The 24,411-nt window shown below is 38.2% G+C and overlaps 1 protein-coding gene across 3 annotated transcripts in view; it reads right to left on the bottom strand.

Moving 5' to 3' along the window:
• Window positions 1–288: 288 nt before the first annotated feature.
• Window positions 289–24,411, bottom strand: part of NELL1 (neural EGFL like 1) — an 885,592-nt gene continuing 861,469 nt past the window's right edge. For all 3 annotated transcript variants that reach the window (XM_042959041.1, XM_042959043.1, XM_042959042.1), the window contains 4 exons: window positions 20,742–20,935; window positions 5,563–5,739; window positions 2,959–3,183; window positions 289–1,530 (listed from right to left, as the gene is read on the bottom strand). In XM_042959041.1, coding sequence (XP_042814975.1) covers window positions 1,480–1,530; window positions 2,959–3,183; window positions 5,563–5,739; window positions 20,742–20,935 — 647 coding nt within the window. In that variant the 3' untranslated portion in view covers window positions 289–1,479. The remainder of the gene's footprint in view (window positions 1,531–2,958; window positions 3,184–5,562; window positions 5,740–20,741; window positions 20,936–24,411) is intronic.

Here is a 24,411-nt window from a genome sequence, read left to right as displayed (position 1 = left end):
AGGAGTTAAAGGAGAGGTATCTTCTAACTTACCACATTTTAACAGTAGTTGTCAAATACAGTATTTAAACTATTGACATAATTTAATTCACATGGAATTAATTTCATGTAGTGAACTCCATCTTTGCAAAAATATTTGATATTGAGTAGAATCTCTGGCAAATATCAATGAACAATGGTAATCTGAGCTTGTCATTTTTAATGAATAATTTTATTATTTTGGGGGATTTAAAATATTGTTAGCATGAATGACTTAACATCTTTTTTGATACTAGGAAAGTGAATAAAACTTCATGAAACAACTTGATTCAGAATAATAGTGAATTCAAGAGCCTTAGGTATTATAAACCACTATGACGTGATTTAACTGAAACTACAACCTAAGTTTGAATTCTCAGCTCAGATAAAATGTTATTTACACATTTTATTCGTTTTGTACCACTCAATAACTGCCAACTCTTAAAAATATGCTGGTGGCTCAAATGAAAACATTCACTGTTCTAAAATAACTATTGAACATACAAGTAACTTTTCTTAAAGGTGTATCCTTCACCACCTGAGAGGTGGTGTGGTCTAGAAGAAAATAGCACTGGGCAGGCATTAGGAGAGCTGGCCACCAGTCCCAACATGGTATAAGTCAACCAAACAAACTGTTGCTCAGGAGCCATTAATTTACTATTCTGTAATGCAGGAACGTAATGTAATGTAGGAATGATACCATTCACCTGTGCTAGGATGATAACTTGAATTAATAGATATGCAAGTCCCTTGTAAGTTATCAATTTTTCAGTGCCTGGAACGGTGGTAAGTATTGCTGCTTCTAAATTGTGACTTAAGCTTTTGTCTTATTTGCAAGAGGGAGGAGAAAGCTCTTTTAACAATAAGTATATAATCATGTTTGGGGCCTTGCCCCTCTTTACTATATCAGAATTTCTTTCACCTTGTTTAAACTGAATGAGTGAGCATCTAAGTGTGTTCAACAGTCTGAAATGTAAGTATGATTCAGTTAGACTCTACATACATTCATCAAAACATTTCACAGGGGTCTCAATACTAAGTATGCAGTGGATGGGACAGAATCACAACAGGCAGCTTTATTTGTAGAATTTGATCCAAAACTCAGGAAAAAAATAAATAAAAAGAGCCGAGTCTCTATTATGTTAGTACACAAAATAAACCAAAAAACACATCAACATTTACCATGAGATCATTTAAATGTATTTGCAAATGATTTGATGAGGGAAACGTGATTTACAACACGGGAAACTTCTTATAACAACCACTGTAGGTCACCTAGACTAGGCTAGCAAGAATGAACAAAGTGATAGATCCAAAAGGCAACCCCCAAACACCTTCCTCAGATGGAGACTTTGGTAATTGTGGTAAAAAACAAAACAAAACACCAATTCCTGTTCTTCACCATGCTGGATGGTCATTTCGTCCATTTTTCTCCCGCAATGATGAGTCCATTTTAAATACTTCAATTATTATGAAGACACTCCAAATCCACAGAACAGCAGACACTTCCATTCTGTGCATCAAGACAAAAGTGTTAGCCAACTGAGACAGAGGATATAAATCGATCAGCAGTGTGCATTTTCATATCCAAAATGACCATCTCCATTTTGAGATAAGCTCCATGAATGCTACATGCTAGAGGAGGTGGGGGAAGGAAAGACATAGGAGATCCTCTTGAGTCCCTTTGCTAGCTCCTGCTGGCAGTGCAAGTTTATACCTCCCAAACCATGTTTGGGATTTGTCCCCTGTATTTCCAGGTTGTTCACGCAACTTAGTCACTGGACTTATTCTAAATAAAATTGTTTTCAAAAACATACACCTCAAAGATAATTTGTCATTGACAAAGCAAATCAAAAGTAGAAGAACATGAAGGCAACTCCAAAATGGGTTCCAGAAAGGTTTGCATAATAGGAACAGAGTCTCTCAGTGGTGACTATGAAGGGAACAGTACATATTTAGATATACAAATTAATGGAAATTAATGTTAATATACCTTGATAATCTCCCTAAATGAATCTCAAACCTGACCTTAAAGAAATACTAATACATAACACAGGTCTCCACATCCCCTGGTCGCTAAGTTTACTGGGGCTTGAAAGTACACATGGGACTGTGGCTCTTTTGCTATGTGCAGGTTGATATTGGCCTTTTCCTATTGGGGCTGAATTTAAAGATGGTACTTTCCAGAAGAAAGAAAAGAATCCACCTTTAGAACAGCCATAAAGAGATGACTTGGGAACCTTCCACTGATAGCTGAAGCTGAGCCAGGATTTGACAGAACCGAATAGACTAATATTTTAAATGTGCTTCATCAGGAGAATCTTCAATGTTTTGGCAGAGATGGCTGCCTAACCCCAGCTTCAAGTCAGCTGTAGCCATAGCTCTTCTCAAGCTTTGTAGGGAGGAAGGGGTCAGTTTTTAATATCAAAGACGTATGAGGATCGCTCATGGGAATTCCTCCAAAATGACAGGAAAATAATCACAATTAAATCCTGCAGCAAAAGCTTCAAGTCCCCGCATTAGATACTGTGATAATTAAAGCAAACAACTTCATAGAGCACTTTCTTCTAACACTTACAGTTTCATGAAAGGGCTTATAAATTTTTCCAGCATGAAAAAGAGATCTTTCTTTCCTTTTTAATATGCAGGTCAAAATAGCTTAAATCAGCCATAATTGGACCTAGTGTCAATTGTTAAAATTCTGTAGTTCAAAGGCAAGAGAGAGGACTGTTTTAGTCCATGTTCATTTGGAATTTACTTATATACACAGTGTGGCTCCGATCCACTCAGACATATTAACCTCCCTTGAGATGGAAATGCCTGCCTGTGTTTCCATCATGCCCCTCAGAACCTGTGCATTCAGAAACATCAGGAATGAACCTCCCGCAGGTACTCTGTGACAACTGTTCAAGGCCCAATTGTCCTCAGGACATCCAATTACCTTGCATTTGCAAGTTGTGCAGGGAGATCCAGCCATTGTCCACACTGCGCCGCTCAGCCTTGAAATGCCATAACTGTCCAGACAAGTTTTTCTGATGTCGTAGGCAATGTTATCAGCCAGGCAGGGGTCACTGACACAGCGGGGACAACACTCCCCTTCCAACATGGCTGTGTACTCACAGCTCAGATTGGGGCAAGTGAGTGGCCAACAGTCTACCTCTCCTTCCTGTAGAGAGAGAGCCAGAAATGGTTTATCTTTATTCTTATGAACAATTATGCTCCCAAAGTCCCGCCGGGGGTGGGGAGGGACAGTAATTATCATCACTGTCCTCACTGTATGTTTCTACTTCCACCTTTATGGGTATAATGTGCTTCCTCCTTGAAGAGCTCCCATAGATTAGATATCACCTCCTCCATGGTACTTTTGCTGACTGTCTATACTTCAGCCTGAGAAAGAGGCAGGTCCACATCTGTGTGCCAATGGCACCCCATAACTATTTTTTATCATCACATTTATGTTCCTTATCAGTACAACTCCAGATTAAGTTTTGAGCATTTAGGCTTTGGGCTTGTTTCTTTATCTCCCTGATGCTTAGCACAGTTTTGGTCAAAAAAATGCTAATTGAATGAACAAATAAGTGCATAGGTGATAAGGTGATGGCTAGTGTCTTAAGAGAAATTAACTTCTCTTAAGGTCAAAGCGGAACCTGAAGCACTGTAATATTTCAACAACATCATAAACTGAGTTCTTAGTATCAAATTTAAAATTGAGACCAGGAGAACTACTTCAGAATGGTTTTGAATGTGACATTTAGCTAGTGACATCACTAACATGTAGCAAGGTATTATAGTTCAGATGGAGCCTCTGTGTGTTTCAGAGTCTGGCAACTGTGGCTCCATTGAGCTGCCTATAACTATTTCTCTAGCCGCCTCTTCAGTTATTATGGAAATTCATTATAATTTATGAAAACTCACGCCTAACGATTTGGTCAGCTACATAACAGACAAGGTCTATCATGCTCACCATTATATCATCCAGAGTCTATTTAGTAAATATAACCCACAGTATACTCAATTATTAAGCTACGTGTTCAACATCTTCAGTTTTCCCAGGAGATATTAGCCTTAGGGGCTAGGGATGGACATGGAAACACTTCTGAAATTCAATGAAAATTTCATGTCTGAAATTAATCCCAATTCTTCTAAGTGCCTGATGACTGACTTCTTGAAAAAGAAATGCAATTTTCCAGACTGATATAGTTGTGTTAGGTTCAGTTGCCCTTGGATGGGAGCTTGAAAAAAAATGGCTTTGATTTGAATATATCTGAATTCTACTCCTCAGTATTAGGGGTGATTCAGAAGAATGTATTCTACTAAGATGATCTGCACATTCACCAGGAGACTTTAGAAAATCTGAGAGAAATTTACAGTACAATTTCTCTAAATGCTTACTTTCATACAGAATTCACGGACTAAATCACTAATTTTAGAAAATGTTAAACTATGGAATCCTGCTTATAGGTTCTATTACAAGTAGACTTGGTTGTGACTTTGTTCCAATAGTTATGACTCCCTCATAGAAGGAACATAAGATTCACTAGGATTATATAGCCAAACAGTCTTTGCATCCTTTGAAAACTTTGTGGTATGATTTGAAAGAGAAAGAACTAGGTCCAGAAATTTAGTCTTTTCTTCAGACATTCTCAAATCTGATTATACCATTAGTATCTTTATATGAAGATCCAAAATTACCTCTACTTGTTCTATATGAAGGTTTAGCATCTGAAACATCTAGAGAATGTTATCAGTAGTGACTTCTGTATGCTAAGTACCTTCTATGTGTCAAGCACTGTATTTGCACTTCACATATGTTCTCTCATCTTCCTAACAGTCCTACAAAATTGGTATTCCACTTGTGTACAAGGAAAGAATGATCAGTGCAAGGTGAGGATTTGCCTGAGTTAATAACACAGAGCTAGCAGGTGGGAGAAGCGAGACTGAATTCTAAGTCTCTATGACTCCATCCCTGATATTTCTACCATGTTCTGTTATGTCTCCTATTGAAACTTTTAATGGTTAGGTCCCAAGAAATCAAAGATTTGGCTCTTTAAGAACTACAAGTCCCGGTCAAGGCTTTGAAAGTTTTCTATCATGCAGAGATTTCGCTTCATCTGGATTTGCCAAAAAGTAGGTGTAAACTAACATAAGTTGAGCCAAATCTGACCCATAAACACATTCTTTTAGTCTTGTATATTGATTTTTTTGTTTTGTGTTTTAATTCCAGGACAGTTAACATGCACAGTTATATTGGTTTCAGATATACAGTATAGTGATTTCAACTATTCCATACATCACCCCGTGCTCATCAGAAGTGCACTCCTTTGTCCCCGTCAGCTATATCACCCATCCCCCCATCCTGTCTTTGTATATTGTTTTAAATAGTAGAATCTGAATGTCTTTAGGCAGAGCATATGCCCCGTAGTAGCCACAAGACTCAAGTTTCCTGAGTAGGATCAAAAATAGCAGAAACTAAAACCCATAAGCAACTGAGTTTGCAACCTTTCCAGAGTAAAGGGAGAAAACATTCTAAGGGAAGCTGACATACCAGACACCGGCACTGCTGGCAGCTATGAGTCCAATTGTCTCCGCTTCGATAGAGCTTGTGTCCATTTTGATCTAAACATTGGCTTGTGACCCTGGTGTCACACTCTGGGCAACAGAAAAGGTCAACGCTTGGATTCTGGCAATCACAAGCTGTCCGGCGGCAGAAGATCTTTCCATCCTGTTTAGAGATGAGGTTAAGGAGGTTACATCATTAGGGAAACAAGGTGGCTGCACTAGGAAAGGGAAACCTTATAAACAGAGCACATAGGAAGGATTTCTTAGAGTCCAAGTACTCCCCTGTCCACCTTTCATTTTGTTTAAAACAGATGCACGTGTGTGCACTCACACATATACACACCCTGTCTTTCGCTAACCTTGCCTGCAGAGCAGCTCATGTAAAAATGGAGATATTTCTAAATTCAAAAAGTCGTATGTTCCTTGAAACTTTTTTCTTAAATGTTTCCAAAAATTACATTTCTAAGTAAAATTACAATTAAACCAAGGATTTAAAAATGCATATATGTTCAAGAACTCGTTTAATGGGAAAACTATGCTCCTGTATTTTTCCCAGATTACAATGATACCACCAAATACATTCAAATGTATTCATCTAATTTTATCTCTGTCTCAACTCTGGGAGGAAGTCTGACTTTACCCTTTTTTACAGAAAAATTAACTGAGGCCAAGAGAGGCTAAATGACTTATCCAGTATGGAGTTAAAGATCTCTAAGGAGCATCACCAGGGCTTCCGGTTTCAAAACAATTTTTCTTCTACAAGATAGGCTTTAGGCTATTTATTACAAGGGGCTATATCAGGTGCCCCTTACACCCTAGGTGCCCAAGTAATAGGCACAGTACAATTTCTGGACTAATGGCCCTGAACACTCATAAAGACTTGAAGTTCAACAGCACTCAAACATTAACAGTACATTTGCAGGGGTGCCTGGGTGGCTCAGTAGGTTAAGCCTCTGACTTTGGCTCAGGTCATGGTCTCATGGTTAGTTGGTTCGAGCCCTGTGTCGGGCTCTGCGCTGACAGCTAAGAGCCCGGAGCCTACTTTAGCTTCTGTCTCTCTCTCTGCCCCTCCCCTGCTTGTGCTCACTTTTTCTCTCTCTCAAAAATAAACTATAAAAAAAATGATCGTACATTTGCAGCATACACCCATTATACATCTGTTGCTTACAATAACTTCTCACTTCAGACAATGAAGACACTGAAAATGTAAGATGTGTGGCCACCATGTGTGGTTATGACTGCTTTGCTGAATATTTAAAAACTAAAGAATCTCAGAGCCAGGACACATAACCAAGGACACATAACCAAGCCTCCTGGGTCTACACTTGAAACTTCTCTAGAGCAACCATATCAAGTCATCATGCCTATGCTTGAAGTTCTCCAGTCTCAAGGAAGCCACCACTATGGATGGCATTCAATGTATATATCTCTGTTCATGTCTGAATGTTAAAAACTGGACTTCTTTTTGCCTCTATCCACTGATATTTGCTCACACTCTTGCTAATCACAGAACTCCCAATCCCCTCTGCCACACTTTCAACTTTCAACTCTCCCATTTGTAGAAGAGAGCATTTATGTTTCCACTGAATCATTTCATCTCTGGATTATCTCTTAATTTTTTGACTAGTACCACTAGTTTTGAATCCTTTCACTGTTATAGTTGTCTTCTTCTTCTTCAACAGTTTAAGCATTTCCAATATAATAATAACAATACTCTACCTTGATTTTAACATTTATTTTGTGCCGTACATTGTGCTTTTATATGCATTAGCACATTTAATCTTTTAAGGTTATTTTAATTTTTGAGACACACACACACACACACACACACACACACACAAAGGATCTGACGCAGGCCCCACGCTAACAGCAGAGAGCCCGATATGAGGCTTAAACCCAGAAATCACGAGATCGTGACCTGGATCTGAAGTCGGATACTTAACCCATGAGCCACCCAGGCATCCCAGCACATTTAGTCTTGATAAATCTGTGGAGTACAATTTACACTCCATTTCTCAAATGAGGTAGCTGAGTAAAAGAACTAAATATAATTCTTCAGTAACAGTCTGACCAGCAGTGAATTGGGACTCATGGTCACCTTGTTTTAAGCTCTATGTGTTCTTTAAAGTAGGCTGGTTTCAATATTTACTTCCCTACTTACTATAGCATGTCATGATGTTGATTTATATTGAAGTTAATGAAGACTAAAACCTCATTAAGCACTATCCCTATCTTGTGTACTCAGTTGTTTGGGGGCAGCAACTATAAAACCTGATATTTATCCTTATTGTATTTTACCTTGTTAGATTCATTTCATCTCTCTTCCTGTCACAATGTTTTCTAAATGCTGTTTCTGTCATCCACCATAGTTTGTCCTCCTTCATAGCCTAGTGACATCTCCAAATTTGATGGATCTGCCCTCAGGGTCTTCATCTACTTCATCGATAACAATGTTGAATAGGACAGTGCTCACTGAGACAAGTTTACTGTCAGCTGAAGTGGAAATCTTTAAATACTTTACATTTTTTTATGGAGAATGGAAAGGAGACCTGCTGGCTGTGTATATAACGACATAACAGGTTGAAAAATGCTTTTCCTCAAAGCATGTGCATTTTAGCTACTATTGCATAAAATGACAAGAAATCATAATTTTCTAACTATCAAGGGATGACAGATTACACAGACACACACTCAAGTTAAACAAATGCATTGAGTCAGAGATTATAATTAGTCTGGACAAAGGACTCTCCAGATTCTAGGACTCTTCCAACAATAGGCCCTTATTTTAACTCAGTTATGTATTTTGCTCGTGTAACCATTGCCCAGAATGACTCCCTAGTGATTTATTTTAACCAACAGAAGCTAAAAAAAAGTAACGGTAGCTACCATATAAAATCATGTGGTCAGGCCAGCTACTGAGGTCACAGTATTACTCTCCCCAAGTATAGAATGATTGGGCCTCCATAACCTAAAAGCTCTATCCACAAACCACGGTAAACAGGGACACATTGCTTTAGAAGAGGCTATTGTACCACAGGCAGTAAGGCCCAATCAGAATGTTAGGTTTCTCTCTGCATGTGGGGATTAAAAGAATGAATAAGAATAAGTGGATAGCCTCCAGGGTTAGTGCAAAATAAAGCAATTTCCTATCTCATCAATTATGTGAAAATGCCGAATAGGCCCCTCTTAGGTTCTAACATATTTTAGAACAATGGCTACGTTCATTCTGCCTTTTGAATTACAGAGTAACTGTCAAGAAAATCATTTTTAATAATGAAAATGTCACAGGTGGCTCCATTAATTCAATGAGAATGCCATTACAAAACCTCAGCTAACAGAACACAGCCACACTAGCATCTAAACTTGGCAAGACAATTGAGCTCAAAGTTGGTGAGTAATCTTTCTCATGCTAGATCTCTGGGGTCATTCCCAGAGCCTGACCTCAGTCCTAGCTGGATTGGTCAGAACAAGCCCCATCTAAATGCCAAAGATGTATTTTTTCACCCTTCTGCTGTAGAAGCTAAATGCTTTTATGTAATTTTATAATGGATTTCAGCTATAAACAATGACTACTATATTATTTAAATTGCTCCTGAATTTTAAGAAGCAGGGACATACACTTTCCCATCAAATAAAAAAGGGATTTATTCTTACACCATGGAAAGTTACAGGTTTTATACTATAAATTACACATTTTATTACTGAATAGTTAACACATTATTTACTCCAGATGGCATAATATCACTTTTCTGCCACAGTTTTGAAACTTTCAAATCAAGAAGGTGGAGGTCTTGGGGTGCCTGGGTGGCTCAGTTTGTTAAGTGTCTGACTTGATTTCAGCTCAGGTCATGATCTCACAGTTCATGAGATCCAACCCAACATCAGGCTCTATGCTGACAGTGTGGAGCCTGCTTGGGATTCTGTGTGTCTGTCTGTCTCTCTCTCTCTCTCTCTCTCTCTCTCGCTGCCCCTCCCCAACTCACACACATATGCACACTCTCTCTTAAAATAAGTAAATAAAAACTTAGGTAAGATTATTTATGTAAATTCAATTATAATATAACCTGGGTTTGGCAAACTGACACCTACAGTCTAAATTCAGCCAGTCACCTGTTTCTGCAAATAAAGTTCTATTAAAACACACCTTCCCTTGTTCATTTACATATTTCCTTTGGCTGTTTTCACACTCTAATGGCAGAGTTCAGTATGTGAGACAGAGACCTGACAGTTATGCAAAGACCATCTGGCCCTTCATAGAAAACATTTTTTGATCTTTGATATAAAGAGTAAAATTAGGAGTGGTACTCTAGACCCATCTATTCTACCTTCTCACATACAAATTTTTGTGTTGTGATATCCAGTCTTTACAAAATATTAATTTGGCTTCAGGTTACACCACACAACCAGCCCTCTCTAATTAGCACTTCTCTAATAAAACTCTTAACAGTCATTGATTCCAAATGTCTCATTTTAATGAAGAGGAAATCAGGTCCAGAGAGGGGAAAGCACTTCTCTCACAGAGCAAATTAATGACAAAACAGGAACCAGACCTCACTCCAGACATTCATAGCAATGATGTTCCAATATGCTAAAGGGTAGGATAAAAGGACTTCGCACAACTCAAATCAGAAGGATTCTTGAGGCAATGGTTCTCAAATGTGGTCCTCTGACAAGCAGCATTAGAATCTCCTGGGAACTACTTAGAAATGCAAATTGTTGTGCCCAAACCCAGACTCACCAAACAAGAAAGTCTATGGGGTAGAGTCAGTGATCAAAGTTTCACAAACCCTCCAGGGGATTCTGGTCCAAGGAAGAGTTTGACACCTCTGATGGAGAAACAAAGCAATGAAAAGGCAGGATTTGGAACTACATGCAGTAGAAGTATTAAGTGAGGATAACAGAAAAGACGACCCTGTTCCTTGACAGGACCCCTAGAGTTTTGAGGGTGAACTAAACTTGCCAATTTGTTCATGTTTCAAAGAAAAGGAAGCACAATTTTAGGGCTGGCACAGCCAACTCCTTCCATCAAGAACACCCTAGAGAGGAAGGTATTGACAATGTCACTGGTTAGGTTTAGAGAGCAAAGCAAAGCAAAGCAAAGCATTTTTAGGAGTAAACTGCAGGATTTCAGAAAGCTAACCTCTACCCTGGCCCCAGGCACAAGCTGATCATCCCTGTTCTTCACTCTACGAATGGGTGCCACAGGGAGAACGGCAGGGTTATTTTATTGTCAGCTCCTTGCAGACGGGGCTTTCTTCTTGCCTGAAGGAAACACAGGAACCCCTTAGGTTTCCCTAATCTGGTCACCTTCCTCAGTTTCTGAGCAAAGGCTTGTATAAGGCCAGGTCACGTGGTCAGCATTCCAGACAATCTCATGGCAAAGATCCTCTCCACTTTACCCTTCTTCTGTGTTGCCACAGGAATTTGGCCCTCCACTTGCAGAGCGCAAGTGGTTATTTATGGTATCTATTTCCCTATCCATCTCTAGTACTACATTTAGTTAAAGGATGAATGTTATTCACTTTTCAACTAAGAAAATGAACAAAACAAAACAATCCTGCAGGCAGCACAGAAATAAAATCTGGTCTTCACAGCTTGTTTTCTCCCACTGGATTTTCCAGTTACTACTAGAAGTAGATGAAGGTGTAGGAATAAATGCAAGCCTAACTTGCAACCCTGGCTCCTTCTCTGATCATTGGCACCGGAACACTTTTGACCCAGGAAAATGGGGCAGCTAAGTTGCAAATATGCCACTCTGGAGCTTCTGCCCATGGAATGAGGGCACACATGGCCACAGAGAGTGAGTGTCTGACATTATCATTTATCAAGACCCATGACTTAATTTCGGTGTTATCTTTCATGTGATCTTCTGTCTCTAACCCTTCTTCGGGTTCTCATCTTTACTCTCCTGAACCTTCAATTCAGTCTAAATGGTACCTCTCCATTTAGTTTGGATCTCCTCAGTCCTTCTACTGTGCTGTCGATCAGACTTTGGTTGGGCCATGCCAATCCTCAACAAAAAGTCACTCATGATACTCTGCTGTCCACAGAATAAAGTCTGAATTCCACTGTCTGGCTCTATCTGTAACCTTTCTCTCTCGGCTTATTATCAGTTATCCCCCTCCCATACTCTTCTTTTTTTCTGATATTCTAAGCCCACCATTTACTTCATATTTTCCTTAACACATGCAATGTTTCTGCATCTTTGTTCTTGCTATTCCCTCTGCTTGGGATTCACTTTCCCCACATCTCTACTTGGCTAAATTTCTCATCCTTGAAGGTCTCACTCAAAGGTCACTTCCTCTGTGACATCTTTCCTTATTCCTTTCTGCATCCTCCTAGAATACAATAATACTTCCCTTTTCCATGTCCCTATAACAAATCATTCATGACTACAAGGGCATGTCAGGTGACTGTGTATCCATTTGTCTATTCATCTCCATAACCAACAATATAATATGACCATTCATACTAAAATGCTGCAGTTTCCAAGAAGTTAAAAACCTGAGACCTCTCTATCTTCCCATGTAGCACAGGTAGAAAATAAAGATGTCTCCTAAGGCTCTGGACAAATTTATGAATGGAAGAGCCACAGATGGGTATCTGTGAAAAGAAACTGGGATATAACTAAGATTTAGAGGTCAAGCCCAAAGAGACCACCATTTTTCACTCTGTGGTCTGGATAATGCTAGAAGAACATGGGTTCCAAGCAATTTAGCAATCTTTCTGGGCCTAATCAACTAAGTGGTCTAAAGATGCATAAAATTACTGTCACTGTTAAGGAAGCACATGGCATCTAAAAATCCCAAATCCATTTGGGCCTACTGTTATTGCCGAACTCCATTAAGTTGTGGACATGTTTCAAGACTTCTTTTTCAATTGGCATGAAACACTAGTAGCTAACCTGGTGTACTGACTCTCAAGGGGGAAAGAGGCCTTTAAAAGAACTTTGAGTCTTCTTTGGTAAGTGATTAGTCATGGAGACAGCTCTCTGCAAGTCTCTGAGCTAGGTACTTCAAATTTATCTTGATCTTAATTCACTCTCACAGCAAATGTGTCTGCAGATATTAACCCAGTCTTACTGATAAAAACATGGCTCAGAAACATAAAGAATCTTGCAGAGTTCACAGAACCACACCCATGTGGAGCAGTAAGGCTGGGAACCCATTTCTCTAACTAGAGACCTTGGAATTTTGTCATGGATATCTCGGTTTCAGGTCTACTGCCACCACTTACTTGTGTGAAACTTGAGTTTCTTATTTCTTCTGTAAAGTAATAATAATATTTACTTCATGAGGTTGTTTTCAAAGTATGAGCAGATACTTATAAGAAATGTTCCCTCATTTCTACCTCCATGCTTAGGACAGAAGGAAGATCCTGGGGCTGAGGAAGAGATTGCCAAACCGTATCTATACAGAATTATCCAATAACATTGTTCCCCCTACCCTCTCTTCCCCACCAGTTGTCTTAATTTCCATGTGTCCTTTATAAATCATATTAACTTTTCTAAATCTTATCAGAACTTCAGATAATATGTGGCTAAGTTACAGGAGAAATTATTTGGGCTATACTATGTACTATCATTCAATAGTACCTATTTAAACGCCCTTTTTCATGGATGTCCTAATTATTTATTGCAGGTTCTTTATCTTGCAGGTTCTTGTCCTGGTAAGCCTGACCATAAATCATATATTGAACCAGGGGCACCTGGGTGGCTCAGTCGGTTAAGTGTCTGACTTCATTTCAGGTCATCATCTCACAGTTCTTGAGTTTGAGTCTTGTTTTGGGCTCTTTGCTGACAGCTCCGAGCCTGGAGCCTGCTTCAGATTCTGTCCTGTCTCTCTCTGCCCTTCCCCCACTCACTCACTGACTCTCTCTCTCTCTCAAATCTAATATTAAAAAAAAATTATATAGAGAGCCAAAAACTAGGGAAAGAATTTGAAAGATTTCACTCCAAGTTTACCATTTTTTCTAGTATTTATCAATCCTTTCTGTTGAATATTTATCATATTAACATAATATTAATAATATAATAGTGATTCAATATAATAATTTTCAGGGTGTCTGGGTGGCTCAGTTGGTTAAGCATCTGTCTCTTGATTTCGGCTCAGATCATGGTATCATGGTTGTGAGTTCAAGCCCCACATCAGGCTCTGTGCTTGAAATCCTCTCTCTCCCTCTTTCTGCCCCTCCCCTGCTCGCTCTCTCTCTCTCAAAATAAATAAATATACTTAAAATAATTTAACATTATAATTTTCATGCTGTATTTCATATTTAAAATATATAAAATAACACAATTAGATGACAGAATACAAAAGCAATAAATATTCAGCATAGGTTTGAACCTTTCCATGTAAAACTTATGTTTTAAGAAAAATTCCTACTGTTATATACATAAAATTAATGGACTCAAAAGACTAATGCTGGTGTACTCAGCTCTATAGTGATATTCAGACATCCTGAAGTGCCTGACATTTTTTTTTTTTTTTTTTTTAAGTGCCTGACATTTTTAAGCAGGTGTTAGAATAGCTGAAAACCTTGTGGAAAAATGCAATGTTGTGAAATCCGGGTTACTTTTAAACCATTTAAATATTTAAACCCTCAAATATGAAATTGACCCAAATTATCACTCTTTGTAGTGTAGAGAATTTGAAAGAATAATTTGTACATGATGACATACTAATCCTATTTCAATGTATAATATGCAAAGAAATGTATACATAATACTTATTGTAAAGTAAATGTAGAAATGCCAGCTGCTGGCAAGAAACAAAAGAAAATCCTGGAAAGGATTTGAAAGGTCTATATGAATAATGATACTAAGCCACAAACTAAAACATTTTGGAAAGGGTGAGAGAGAAATACTGAGGGCATAAATGTCACTAGCAGTTTCCAGACTTACAGAATTTTAGAGACAGAAAGAACTTCTGATATCATCCAGCCAATTGTACAGCTGAGGAAAAAGGCTCTGATGCTAAGTTGTTTGCTCAAGGTCACGAAGCCAATTACTAGCAATGCCTGGAATAGAATCCAGTTCTTCTCATTCCTGGTGGAATGCCTTGAAGTTGCATATTCCAAGGAGTTTAAGGGAAGAGAAAAGAACCCAGGAATAAGAGTAGAGTGAAAAAGGTTGATTTCTGGCTTTGTCTAGGTTTAAATTCAACTTTCTTCTAAGTCTAAATGAGGGAGATGATATTCCATCTTCCAAGTATAATACAGGAATCATATAGCAGAGTATTTATTTTGAATACTATCTAAAGAGGCTTATTGTCCTTGGATAATATAAACACTGGGTCAAAATAAGAAGATAAAAGCACTTTAATTTAGTGGCTAATATAATCTAGGGAAAAATGCACCAATTTCACCTTTAGCATGCCAGGACACATTTCATTTATAGTCTCTCTTTGAAGGACAATTTTGAAGCATCATAAAGAAGTTATTAATCTCTTTATGATATGACAACACTGGTCGTGTATGAGATTGAGTGGCTTCTGACATCTGGCTTGTATAGTTTTTTTCTCTTCATAGTCCTACATTCTTTGATTCTTCTTTTAATATGTATTCCATCAACTAAAGCCTACAACATAAGAAGTATTTATGAGTGCCTAGCTCAAAGACTTTCCCTACCATAGTCTGCAAATAATTTTTCCACTGTCTTTTGGCATCTGGAGTTTTGGAGGAAAGTCTGAAGCCAACCTGAAATTTCCCAGGATACGCTGACCTTATGCTGTCCTGATGCTTATGGCACTAGTACTGGTCCTGATGGCTTTACAATGATTGGTCTTGTTATAGTAAGAGAATCCTTTTGGTGTACAAATCAGTCATCCTTCTCTTTTATCTATGAAATTGGCTTTGTTGCATTTGTTGTGTTGTCTTCAGGAAAACCCACTACGTGTTAAATCATTACTGTCAGCTTCCATATCTGTCACGTAATCATATTTCTTCTCCACCTTTCCCTTTCATACTTAGTGGGTTTTCCCCCCTCATCTCTGTGGCAGCAGTACTGGTTTGATTCCAAAAAGCTTCTGAGGTAGTCTTCATAGTGCAGAGATTTTCCCCTCAATTCATTCTCCAGGAGCCGCTTTCCTTCTCCTTCTCGTTTAATGCTCTTGCCTTTTTGTCTATCTTGTTGGAATTCTTGCTTTAATTTCTTTGAGGGTCTAAAGAAGTTTTATCTAAATGTTTCTTCACATGTATGATCTAATTTTGTTCAAGTACGTATTCTTAATTTGTACTCCACACTCCCATTTTTGTAATATCTATGCCTAACTCCCATGTTTGTTTGTTTGTTTTCTTTCTGGTCATCATTGAATGAAGGTGGCTCTTTCTGAAACTGCCTGAGAATTTCATGATGCTGCCACTTTTTCTCCTGATCACCTGAGCATTTTTAAAATTTCTAATTGAAGTATAGTTGACATACAATAATATATTAGTTTCAGGTGTACAACATAGTGATTTTATAATTCTATACATTACTCAATACTCTCACCACAATAAGTATAGTCATCATCTGTCACCATATCATATTATCACCATATTATTGACTATATTCCCTATGCTCTACTTTTCATTTCCATGTTATTTATTTTATAACTAGTTTACACCTCTTAATCTCTATCTCTAATTTCACCCATCTGCTCAACCCCCTCTCCTCTAGCAACCATCAGTTCTCTTTATTATGAGGTTTCTTTTTTTGTTTGTTCATTTTTTTTTCCAGATCCCACATGAGTTAAATCATATGGTATTTATCTTTATTTGACTTAGCCTAATACTCTCCAGGTCCACCCATGTAGTTGTAAATGGCCAGATTTCATTCTTTTTCATGGCTGGGTAATATTCCAACATTTCATACATGCATATGTATACCAAATCTTCTTTACCCATTCATCTATCAGTGGACACTTGGTTTGCTTCCATATCTTGGCTACATTAAATAATGTGGCAATAAATACAGGAGTGCATATGTATTTTCAACTTAGCATTTTCATTTTCTTTGGGTAAATACCCAGTAGAATTACTGGATTATAGGGTATTTCTATTTTTATTTTTTGAATAACTTCCACAGTGGTTGCACCAATATACATCCTGACCAAGAGTACAGAAGGGTTTCCTTTTCTTCATATCCTTGACAACATTTGTTATTTCTCGTCTCTTTGATACTGGCCATTCTTACTGGTATGATGTGATATCTCATTGTGGTTTTGATTTGCATTTCCCTGATGATTAATGATGCTGAGCATCTTTTCATGTGCCTACTGTCCATCTGTATGTCCTATTTGGAAAATGTCTATTCAGATATTTGCCCATTTTTTTTAATATATGAAATTTATTGTCAAATTGGTTTCCATACAACACCCAGTGCTCATCCCAAAAGGTGCCCTCCTCAATACCCATCCCCCACCCTCCCCTCCCTCCCACCCCCCATCAACCCTCAGTTTGTTCTCAGTTTTTAACAGTCTCTTATGCTTTGGCTCTCTCCCACTCTAACCTCTTTTTTTTTTTTTTTTCCTTCCCCTTCCCCATGGGTTTCTGTTAAGTTTCTCAGGATCCACATAAGAGTGAAACCATATGGTATCTGTCTTTCTCTGTATGGCTTATTTCACTTAGCATCACCCTCTCCAGTTCCATCCACGTTGCTACAAAAGGCCATATTTCATTTTTTCTCATTGCCACATAGTATTACTGCTAGGAATTTATCCAAGGGATACAGGAGTACTGACGCATAGGGGCACTTGTACCCCAATGTTTATAGCAGCACTCTCAACAATACCCAAATTATGGAAAGAGCCTAAATGTCCATCAACTGATGAATGGATAAAGAAATTGTGGTTTATATACACAATGGATATTTGCCCATTTTTAACCAGATTATTTTTGGTGATCAGTATCAGTTCTTTATATATTATGATATTATCTCTATCAGATATATTATTTGCAATATCTTCTCTCATTCAGTAGACCTTTCCATTTTATTCCTGGTTTCCTTTGTTGTGCCAAAGGCTTTTATTTGTTACAATCCTAATAGTTTATTTTTGCTTTTGTTTCCTTTAGCATGAGGAGACATGTCTAGAAAAATATTGCTAAGGCTGATGGCAAAGAAATTACTGCCTATATGTTCTTTTAGGAATTTTATGGCTTCAGGTCTCCTATTTCGTTCTTTAATCCATTTCAAGTTATTTTTGTATATAAGTGTAAGGAAGTGATCCAGTTTCACTCTTTTGCATGTAGCTGTACGATTTTCTCAACATAATTTATTAAAGAGACTGCCACCTTTGTTGTAGGTTAACTGACCATATGAGTGTGGATACATTTCTGGTCTCTCTATTCTGTTCCAGTGACCTATGTCTGTTTCTGTGCAAGTACCACACTGTTTTGATCAATATAGCTTTATGGTGTATCTGAAATCTGGGATTGTGATACCTCCAGCTGTGTTCTTTCTCAAGTTTGCTTTGGCTACTTGGGGTCTTTTGTGGTTCCATAAAAATTTTAGGGTTATTTGTTCTAGTTTTATGAAAAATACTAGGGACTTCCCTGAATCTGTAGACTGCTTTGACTCTGCTTCTTTGAATAGTAAACCTTGACCCTTTGCTGGCTTGTATAATTCTGCTATTATGTGATTTAGTTTTATTTGAATTTGAAAACAAGAGTATGGTTTAACAGCCAGTATTTCTGTCTCAGTCTTGACTTCTTAGCCTCAAAGATGGTGACGCCATTATAGTCCATTTGGATGCTTATGTGTTGGAGCTACTGCTTATGAAATTGGATTAAAATACTTCTAGATGCAAATAATAGAAAAAAGCAGGGCCACAAATTCATTTTTTTGAGAATGATCTACAGAATTTGATTTAGGGTTTTTAATTTAGTTTCTTTTTTAAAGAACTTTTTAGAGCTTTTTTTTTAACTTAGCTTCTTTTTTTAAAAAAAAGTTTTATTTCTTTTGAGAGAGAGAGAGTACATGAGAGTTGAGCGGGGCTAGGGAGGCAGTTCAGAGAGGGAGAGAGAGAATCTCAAACAGGCTCTTTGCTGTCAGCACAGAACCCAATGCAGAGCTCAAGCTCACAAACTGAGATTATGATTTGAGTCAAAACCAAGGGTCGGATGGACACTTAACTCACCAAGCCACTCAGGCACCCCTTTAATTTATCTCCTAAATCAAAGCTGTCCTCTCCTTCCACAAGTTCTTGGAAGCTATGCTATTAATGAGTAATAAATGCAATTGGAAAACGAAGAAACAAAGAAGGAAATCTTCCCTGTATTTTATTCATAAGGTGGTGGGGTGGTGATAGAGGTGCCATTACATTAACAATATAAGATTACAAGGATTGTTCATTTTTTTGTGGAATTTCAGTCTAATCCTCTGACTTTGGCAAGAGTTTAAAGAGTCAAAGCAGAATAAATCAACTTATATTGCTTGGATTATTAGCATAATTAATTAATGAAATTTTGGGAAGTTTTAATGATTGCTAAGTTCCCTCCCATGGGCCTAAATAAAACAAAAACTGAAAAAGATATTTTGGTTTCACACAGTACTCAAGACTCAACAAAAATCTCTTATTGATTCCAGAGACTGGGGCTCTGCAAATCCTAAAAAGGATTTCCAGGTCAGGTTGTGATCATCCTCGTAAGTTTGGGAAAAACAATATTTTCTAGAAAAGCACTAATAAAGGAATTCCTTCTTGTTTTGCTGGCTGAATGGAGACCTAACTGCCAACCTTTTCTATATACCTTTCTCAACTATTTTAAACCACAACAAGCTTTTCTTTCTGTTAAAAACTTTGCCCTTTGTGTCACTAATATAGTACTAAGGTTACAGTTTGAGCTCAATCAGGTTAGATTGCCTATTTAATCAGTTTTAAATACATGAGCAGATATCATCTGTGGAGAGTTATAGGACTTGTGGCAGAATAAGAAAACAATGAAATTTGGGGCAAACTACTAGAATTCAAGTCCCAGCTTGGATATTTATGTATTGTGATATTTAGGGTACATTACTTGCCCTAAAACTCAGAAACTTTATCTTTCAAAGCTGTGCTATAAGAATTAAGTGTGATGCTGTTTTTAAATTACAGGGTGCTTGGAACAGAGGAGGTGCTCAGTAAATGGGGTCACTGGACCTGTGTTTGGATGTGTTGAACGAGATGCATGTATAAGGTAAAAAGTGAGCATGATGGAGTAATGATCTAAACACTTGGTAATGTAGCTCTCCTAAATGGGTGCTCCCAGGTCCTTTGGAGGTGTGGTAGACTTGAAGACAGGTGAATGAAGGTTCGTTTCCATTCTATTCCCAGGGAGCTCTCTGAATTTATCAGGACACCAGCTCCCTAAGAGACTACTAAACAAGTCATTTCTTGTGGTTCCCATGCCCATAAAGCCCAAGATTAAAAAGTCCCATCCACAGACATAAAAATACAATGCAAGAGCTACAGTAAAGCAGTTTCAAAGGAAAATGAATAAGCAAGATCAACAAAAGAAAAAATAAAGCACAAGGAAATCAAACATTTTAATAGGCCCATTTTGCAAAGCATAAAGCTAAAACCGGGGGATGACAGGCTTATTTTCATAAGCATTAAACTCACTTCCAAACAACTTAATGTAAGGAATAGCCAGCCCAGCAGTGAGAACGGAAAGAAGACATCATTTATCAGAAGGTCTCATACTATCATTTCCATTTGTTCAGAACAGAGGTCCACCTATCTCTGACCGCTGGAAGCAAGCCTATGTGCCTTGCTTTTCTGGATGATGTTACCACAAAAATAAGCAAGTTCATGCAGGTGATCATTTCAGGCAAAGAGTAGTTTTAATCAGCAAGTCTGTGTAAGTGTGGAATGAGAGCTCATTAAATCTCTCACCCAACCAACCTAAAAGGCACTGCGGGCTCTCGGTGGGAGCACCAACATTGGTTTCTCTGCCCTACTCCCCCTGTGCTCTGCAGTCTCTTCTCAACTGCACACCTCACTTCTCACTAATGGCATGATCAATTCAAAACAGGTTTGCCTGCCACTCAGCATCATCATTAGCTGTAGCATGGATTAGAATGAGAGAAGCCTTTTCAGAAACTACAGGAGACCAGCAAGTCAACGCCTGGGGGAAAGAGGTGGGGTGGAAGAGAAGAGTGAAGGGAGGAAAAGAACAGTTACAATTCCTGCCGCACTGTATTAGTCTCACCTTGCAGGAACAGACAGAGCACCTGTCTTCTTTCAAGGTCCACACTTGTCCATTGCGCTTCAGTCCTCCTTCATGAGGGCAGTCACCAGAGCAGGAGGGCCCAGAGGGACAGAGGCAGTCAAAACCCCCTGCCAGGTTGATGCAGGCAGAATCATTCCAACAGGTATGGGTTCTTAAGGCACATTCATCAATGTCTGCAATAAAGAAGGCACAGAGCTTTACAATTTAGCCAAGATTGTGATTAGAAAATAGTCATTTACAATAGCATTAATATTACTGAGCATTTACTTTGTGCCAAGCTGTTCACATGCATTATCTCATTTACTCTGCAAAGCAGCTCTGTGTAGGAAAATCTGTTCCTATATTTTGCAAATAATGAAGCTGAGGCTCATAGAAATGAAATAGCATGCCTACGGTCATATAGCTAATAGGTGGCAGGTCTCATACTCAAACCTGCAGCTGTTGGACTCCAATTACTAAATTATCCAGTAGCAGCTCTAATCCAGTTTTAGGATATTCTTGAGAGCTGTACCATCTAGAGGCCATAAATAGTCCTAATTCATTAACAGTGGGGATGCACCCTATACAGATCTGGGTCTTTTAGAAAAGGTGTGAATAGATCATCCACTGAGTAGGAATAAGTGGGCAATTAGGGCAACCTTGAACCAATCAGACTCCCCCAGATCCTGGGGCCAAGTGTGAAAGAAGAGGGACTAATTCTTGGTAGTTGTCTTGCCTAATCAAATCCTCTCCATCCTAATAGTCAGAAGCATTTTTGTCCCCAGAAAAAAACATCTTAGAGCTATGGTACATATAGCATGGATGAGGATGGAAGACACACATATATTTTATGGTTTTTGAATGACAGCTAAATATGGAGGGAAAGCAAAAATCCAGTCAGCTTTCCCAGACATTCAAAGCTTGAGTGACCTTAACATCTCAAACACATAGCTGTCCAGTCCTGGATTGAGCCTCTTCCCAGTGGGCAATCTATTACTTCAAAAGGCAGCCAATTCCATCGGATAACTCTTTTAGAAATGTCTTCCTTAAATGAAATGAAATATATTTTCCTAGAACTCCTACTTATTGGTGCTAGTTCTTAGACCACTCAAGAAAAGTCAACTTGAGTTTTCTTATTTGTGACAATCTTTACATGATTTAAAGATATCAGTCATTTGTTTATCATAGTCTTGTACTCCACTGGTCAATCTAGTGCTATGTCCTTCAAATATCCTTCAGATGATCCTTCTGTGCACAAGGTTTTTTTGAACACTAGGTATTATAAATGTTAACAATGACATTTAAGACATTGTCCTTATGTAGGTGACAAGGAGAAACACTAGAAGAACATATAGATAACTATTGTTAGGCATCTGATCAGGAAGTTTAATCCCTATAGTAAGTTAAAATAAGAACATTATAGATTGGGGTGCTTGGGTGGCTCAGTTGGTTAAGCGTCCGACTTAGGCTCAGGTCATGATCTCACGGTTTGTGAGTTCAAGTCCCGTATTGGGGTTTCTGCTGTCAGTTCAGAGCCCACTTCAAATCCTCTGTTCCCTAATCTCTGCCCCTCCCCCCGACTCTCTCTTTCAAAAATAAACAAACGTAAAAAAAAAAGAACAGTATGAATTAACTTACTCTACTTCCTAAATTTCATGTTAAATATGTATAGGTTGTGGGCATTTGGTTAAGGGTTATGAGCTAAATTAAAGAAAAAATAATTCTAAGTGGCATTTTCTCCTAAAGTACTCAAAGCAATAGTGCTTAAAGGCATAATATATATTTACTGTTAGTGCTTTATACTTATATAGGGTGTCAACGTTTTTTGAAGCTTTTCCAGGAATTATGTCATATAATTGCAAAGACGGAAATAGTTACTTTCGTTTTACAAAATAAGAAACTAAGGCACAGAGATGAATAAGTGGTCACACATCTAGTACCACGTTGAAGCAAAGGTGGTATCCTGGGCCTTCTAACACATGCTCTAGAGCTCTTTTCTGAACCAACTCAAGGTCTAGAGTCATCTTTCAGAATACTAGAATGTTCTGTGGTTTTATCTACTTTCAACTATTAACCCTCTAGATATTGCAACTCACTTCCAAGCATAAGATCTTATATGGATCCTCTTTAGTATCCTTACTTGAAATTCTGAGAATTACATAATTACTCAAAGTTTTCTATAATTTTGCAACTACTCCGACTTAAAAATAATGAGAAATAAATGACCTATCTTCTATTACTGACTGCATGCACTGTTGGAAAATTTGGCTTCACAGTAAAGGTACAAAGTGGAAAATGTTACGGAGTTCAAATACTTTATTCCAAGATTTATTTTTGTCTTTGTCTCATTAAATGTAGTCTCAGTCAAGACATTTAGTTAATTAACAACGATTCCTCTTTTTGTTGTTGTTGCTAAGTTTATTTATTTATTTTGAGACAGACAAGCACACAAGCAGGGGAGGGGCAGAGAGAGAGGGGGTTGGAGGATCTGAAGCAGGCTCTGCATTGACAGCAGAGAGCTCGATGAGGGGTTGGAATTCACAAACCATGAGATCATGACCTGAGCCAGTCAGACACTTAACCGACTGAGCCACCCAGGCACCCCATGATTCCTCCTTTAAAAACTGTGGAAATGAACCCAAATTACAATACCCAGATTCCCAGTCAACTACAATCTGACCTCAGTTATGTCTTTACTGTTCCATTGTGTCCATGCTATTCTCCACACATCTGACCATATGGTGCTCCTACCTGGAAACCTTTCTTGTCTCCCAAGTCTTCTTCTTCTAACTCTTCTCAATTAAGAGTGGCATTGGATGTGGGAGTCAGGCGACCCATGTTTGAAAACAAGTTCTCAATTTAATTGAGTGCTTACTACATAAAAGGCATTTTACATATCACTGTATGTCCTTGGTCACATTATTTAGCCTCTCTGACACTTATTTATCCCCTGTTTAAAACAATACCCAATGAATTTCTGGTCTTTTAAAAATTGTAGATAACATAAGAACTCACATATTTCTTGATGTAAAGAATGTGGATATTTAAGACAAAGTTCAAGCCCTACCTCCTCAATTAAGCATCTCCCAATATTATGCCAATTCATAGTAATCAGTCACTTCCTTAAACTCCCACTGCAGTGACAACATTGGTGGTAGATCCTATCTTGGAACAATACTAAACTGATATGTTTGCATTATTCTCACTCCTTGGCTTTTGCTCAAAGTGGCAATGAAAATATTTGGTCTTACTCTTCTCTAATCACATATACACTCTAGTTTGGATGTCTGGGAGATACAGATAGAGAGTAACTTGATAGATAACACATGGAATCATAAAAAATATTCAGATTTCTCTGAACTCTGTGTTAACTCAAATCTTCACACCAGTCCCTGACTACTACATTAGCCTCCTATCTGGTCTTCCTGACTCCAGCGACTTCTCATTCTAATCCAATGATTTTCAATTGTGGGCTCAGTAGACACATTTGAGGAGCTCTTAACAAGTACTGGTGCCTGGGCTCACCGGCACTAGAGACTGATTTAATTGGTGTATAAAGTAGGATCCAGATATTGGGGCTCTGTTCAGTCAGATGAGAATGACTGCTCTAAATACCTTCCGCAAGGGACTGGTGTTCTAAAAAGCAAATTTGTCCATATCACACCCCTGC

The sequence above is a fragment of the Panthera tigris genome, chromosome D1, assembly GCF_018350195.1.
Source record: "Panthera tigris isolate Pti1 chromosome D1, P.tigris_Pti1_mat1.1, whole genome shotgun sequence".
Taxonomy (NCBI): Eukaryota; Metazoa; Chordata; class Mammalia; order Carnivora; family Felidae; genus Panthera; species Panthera tigris.
This window is presented reverse-complemented; position numbering and strand designations above follow the sequence as displayed.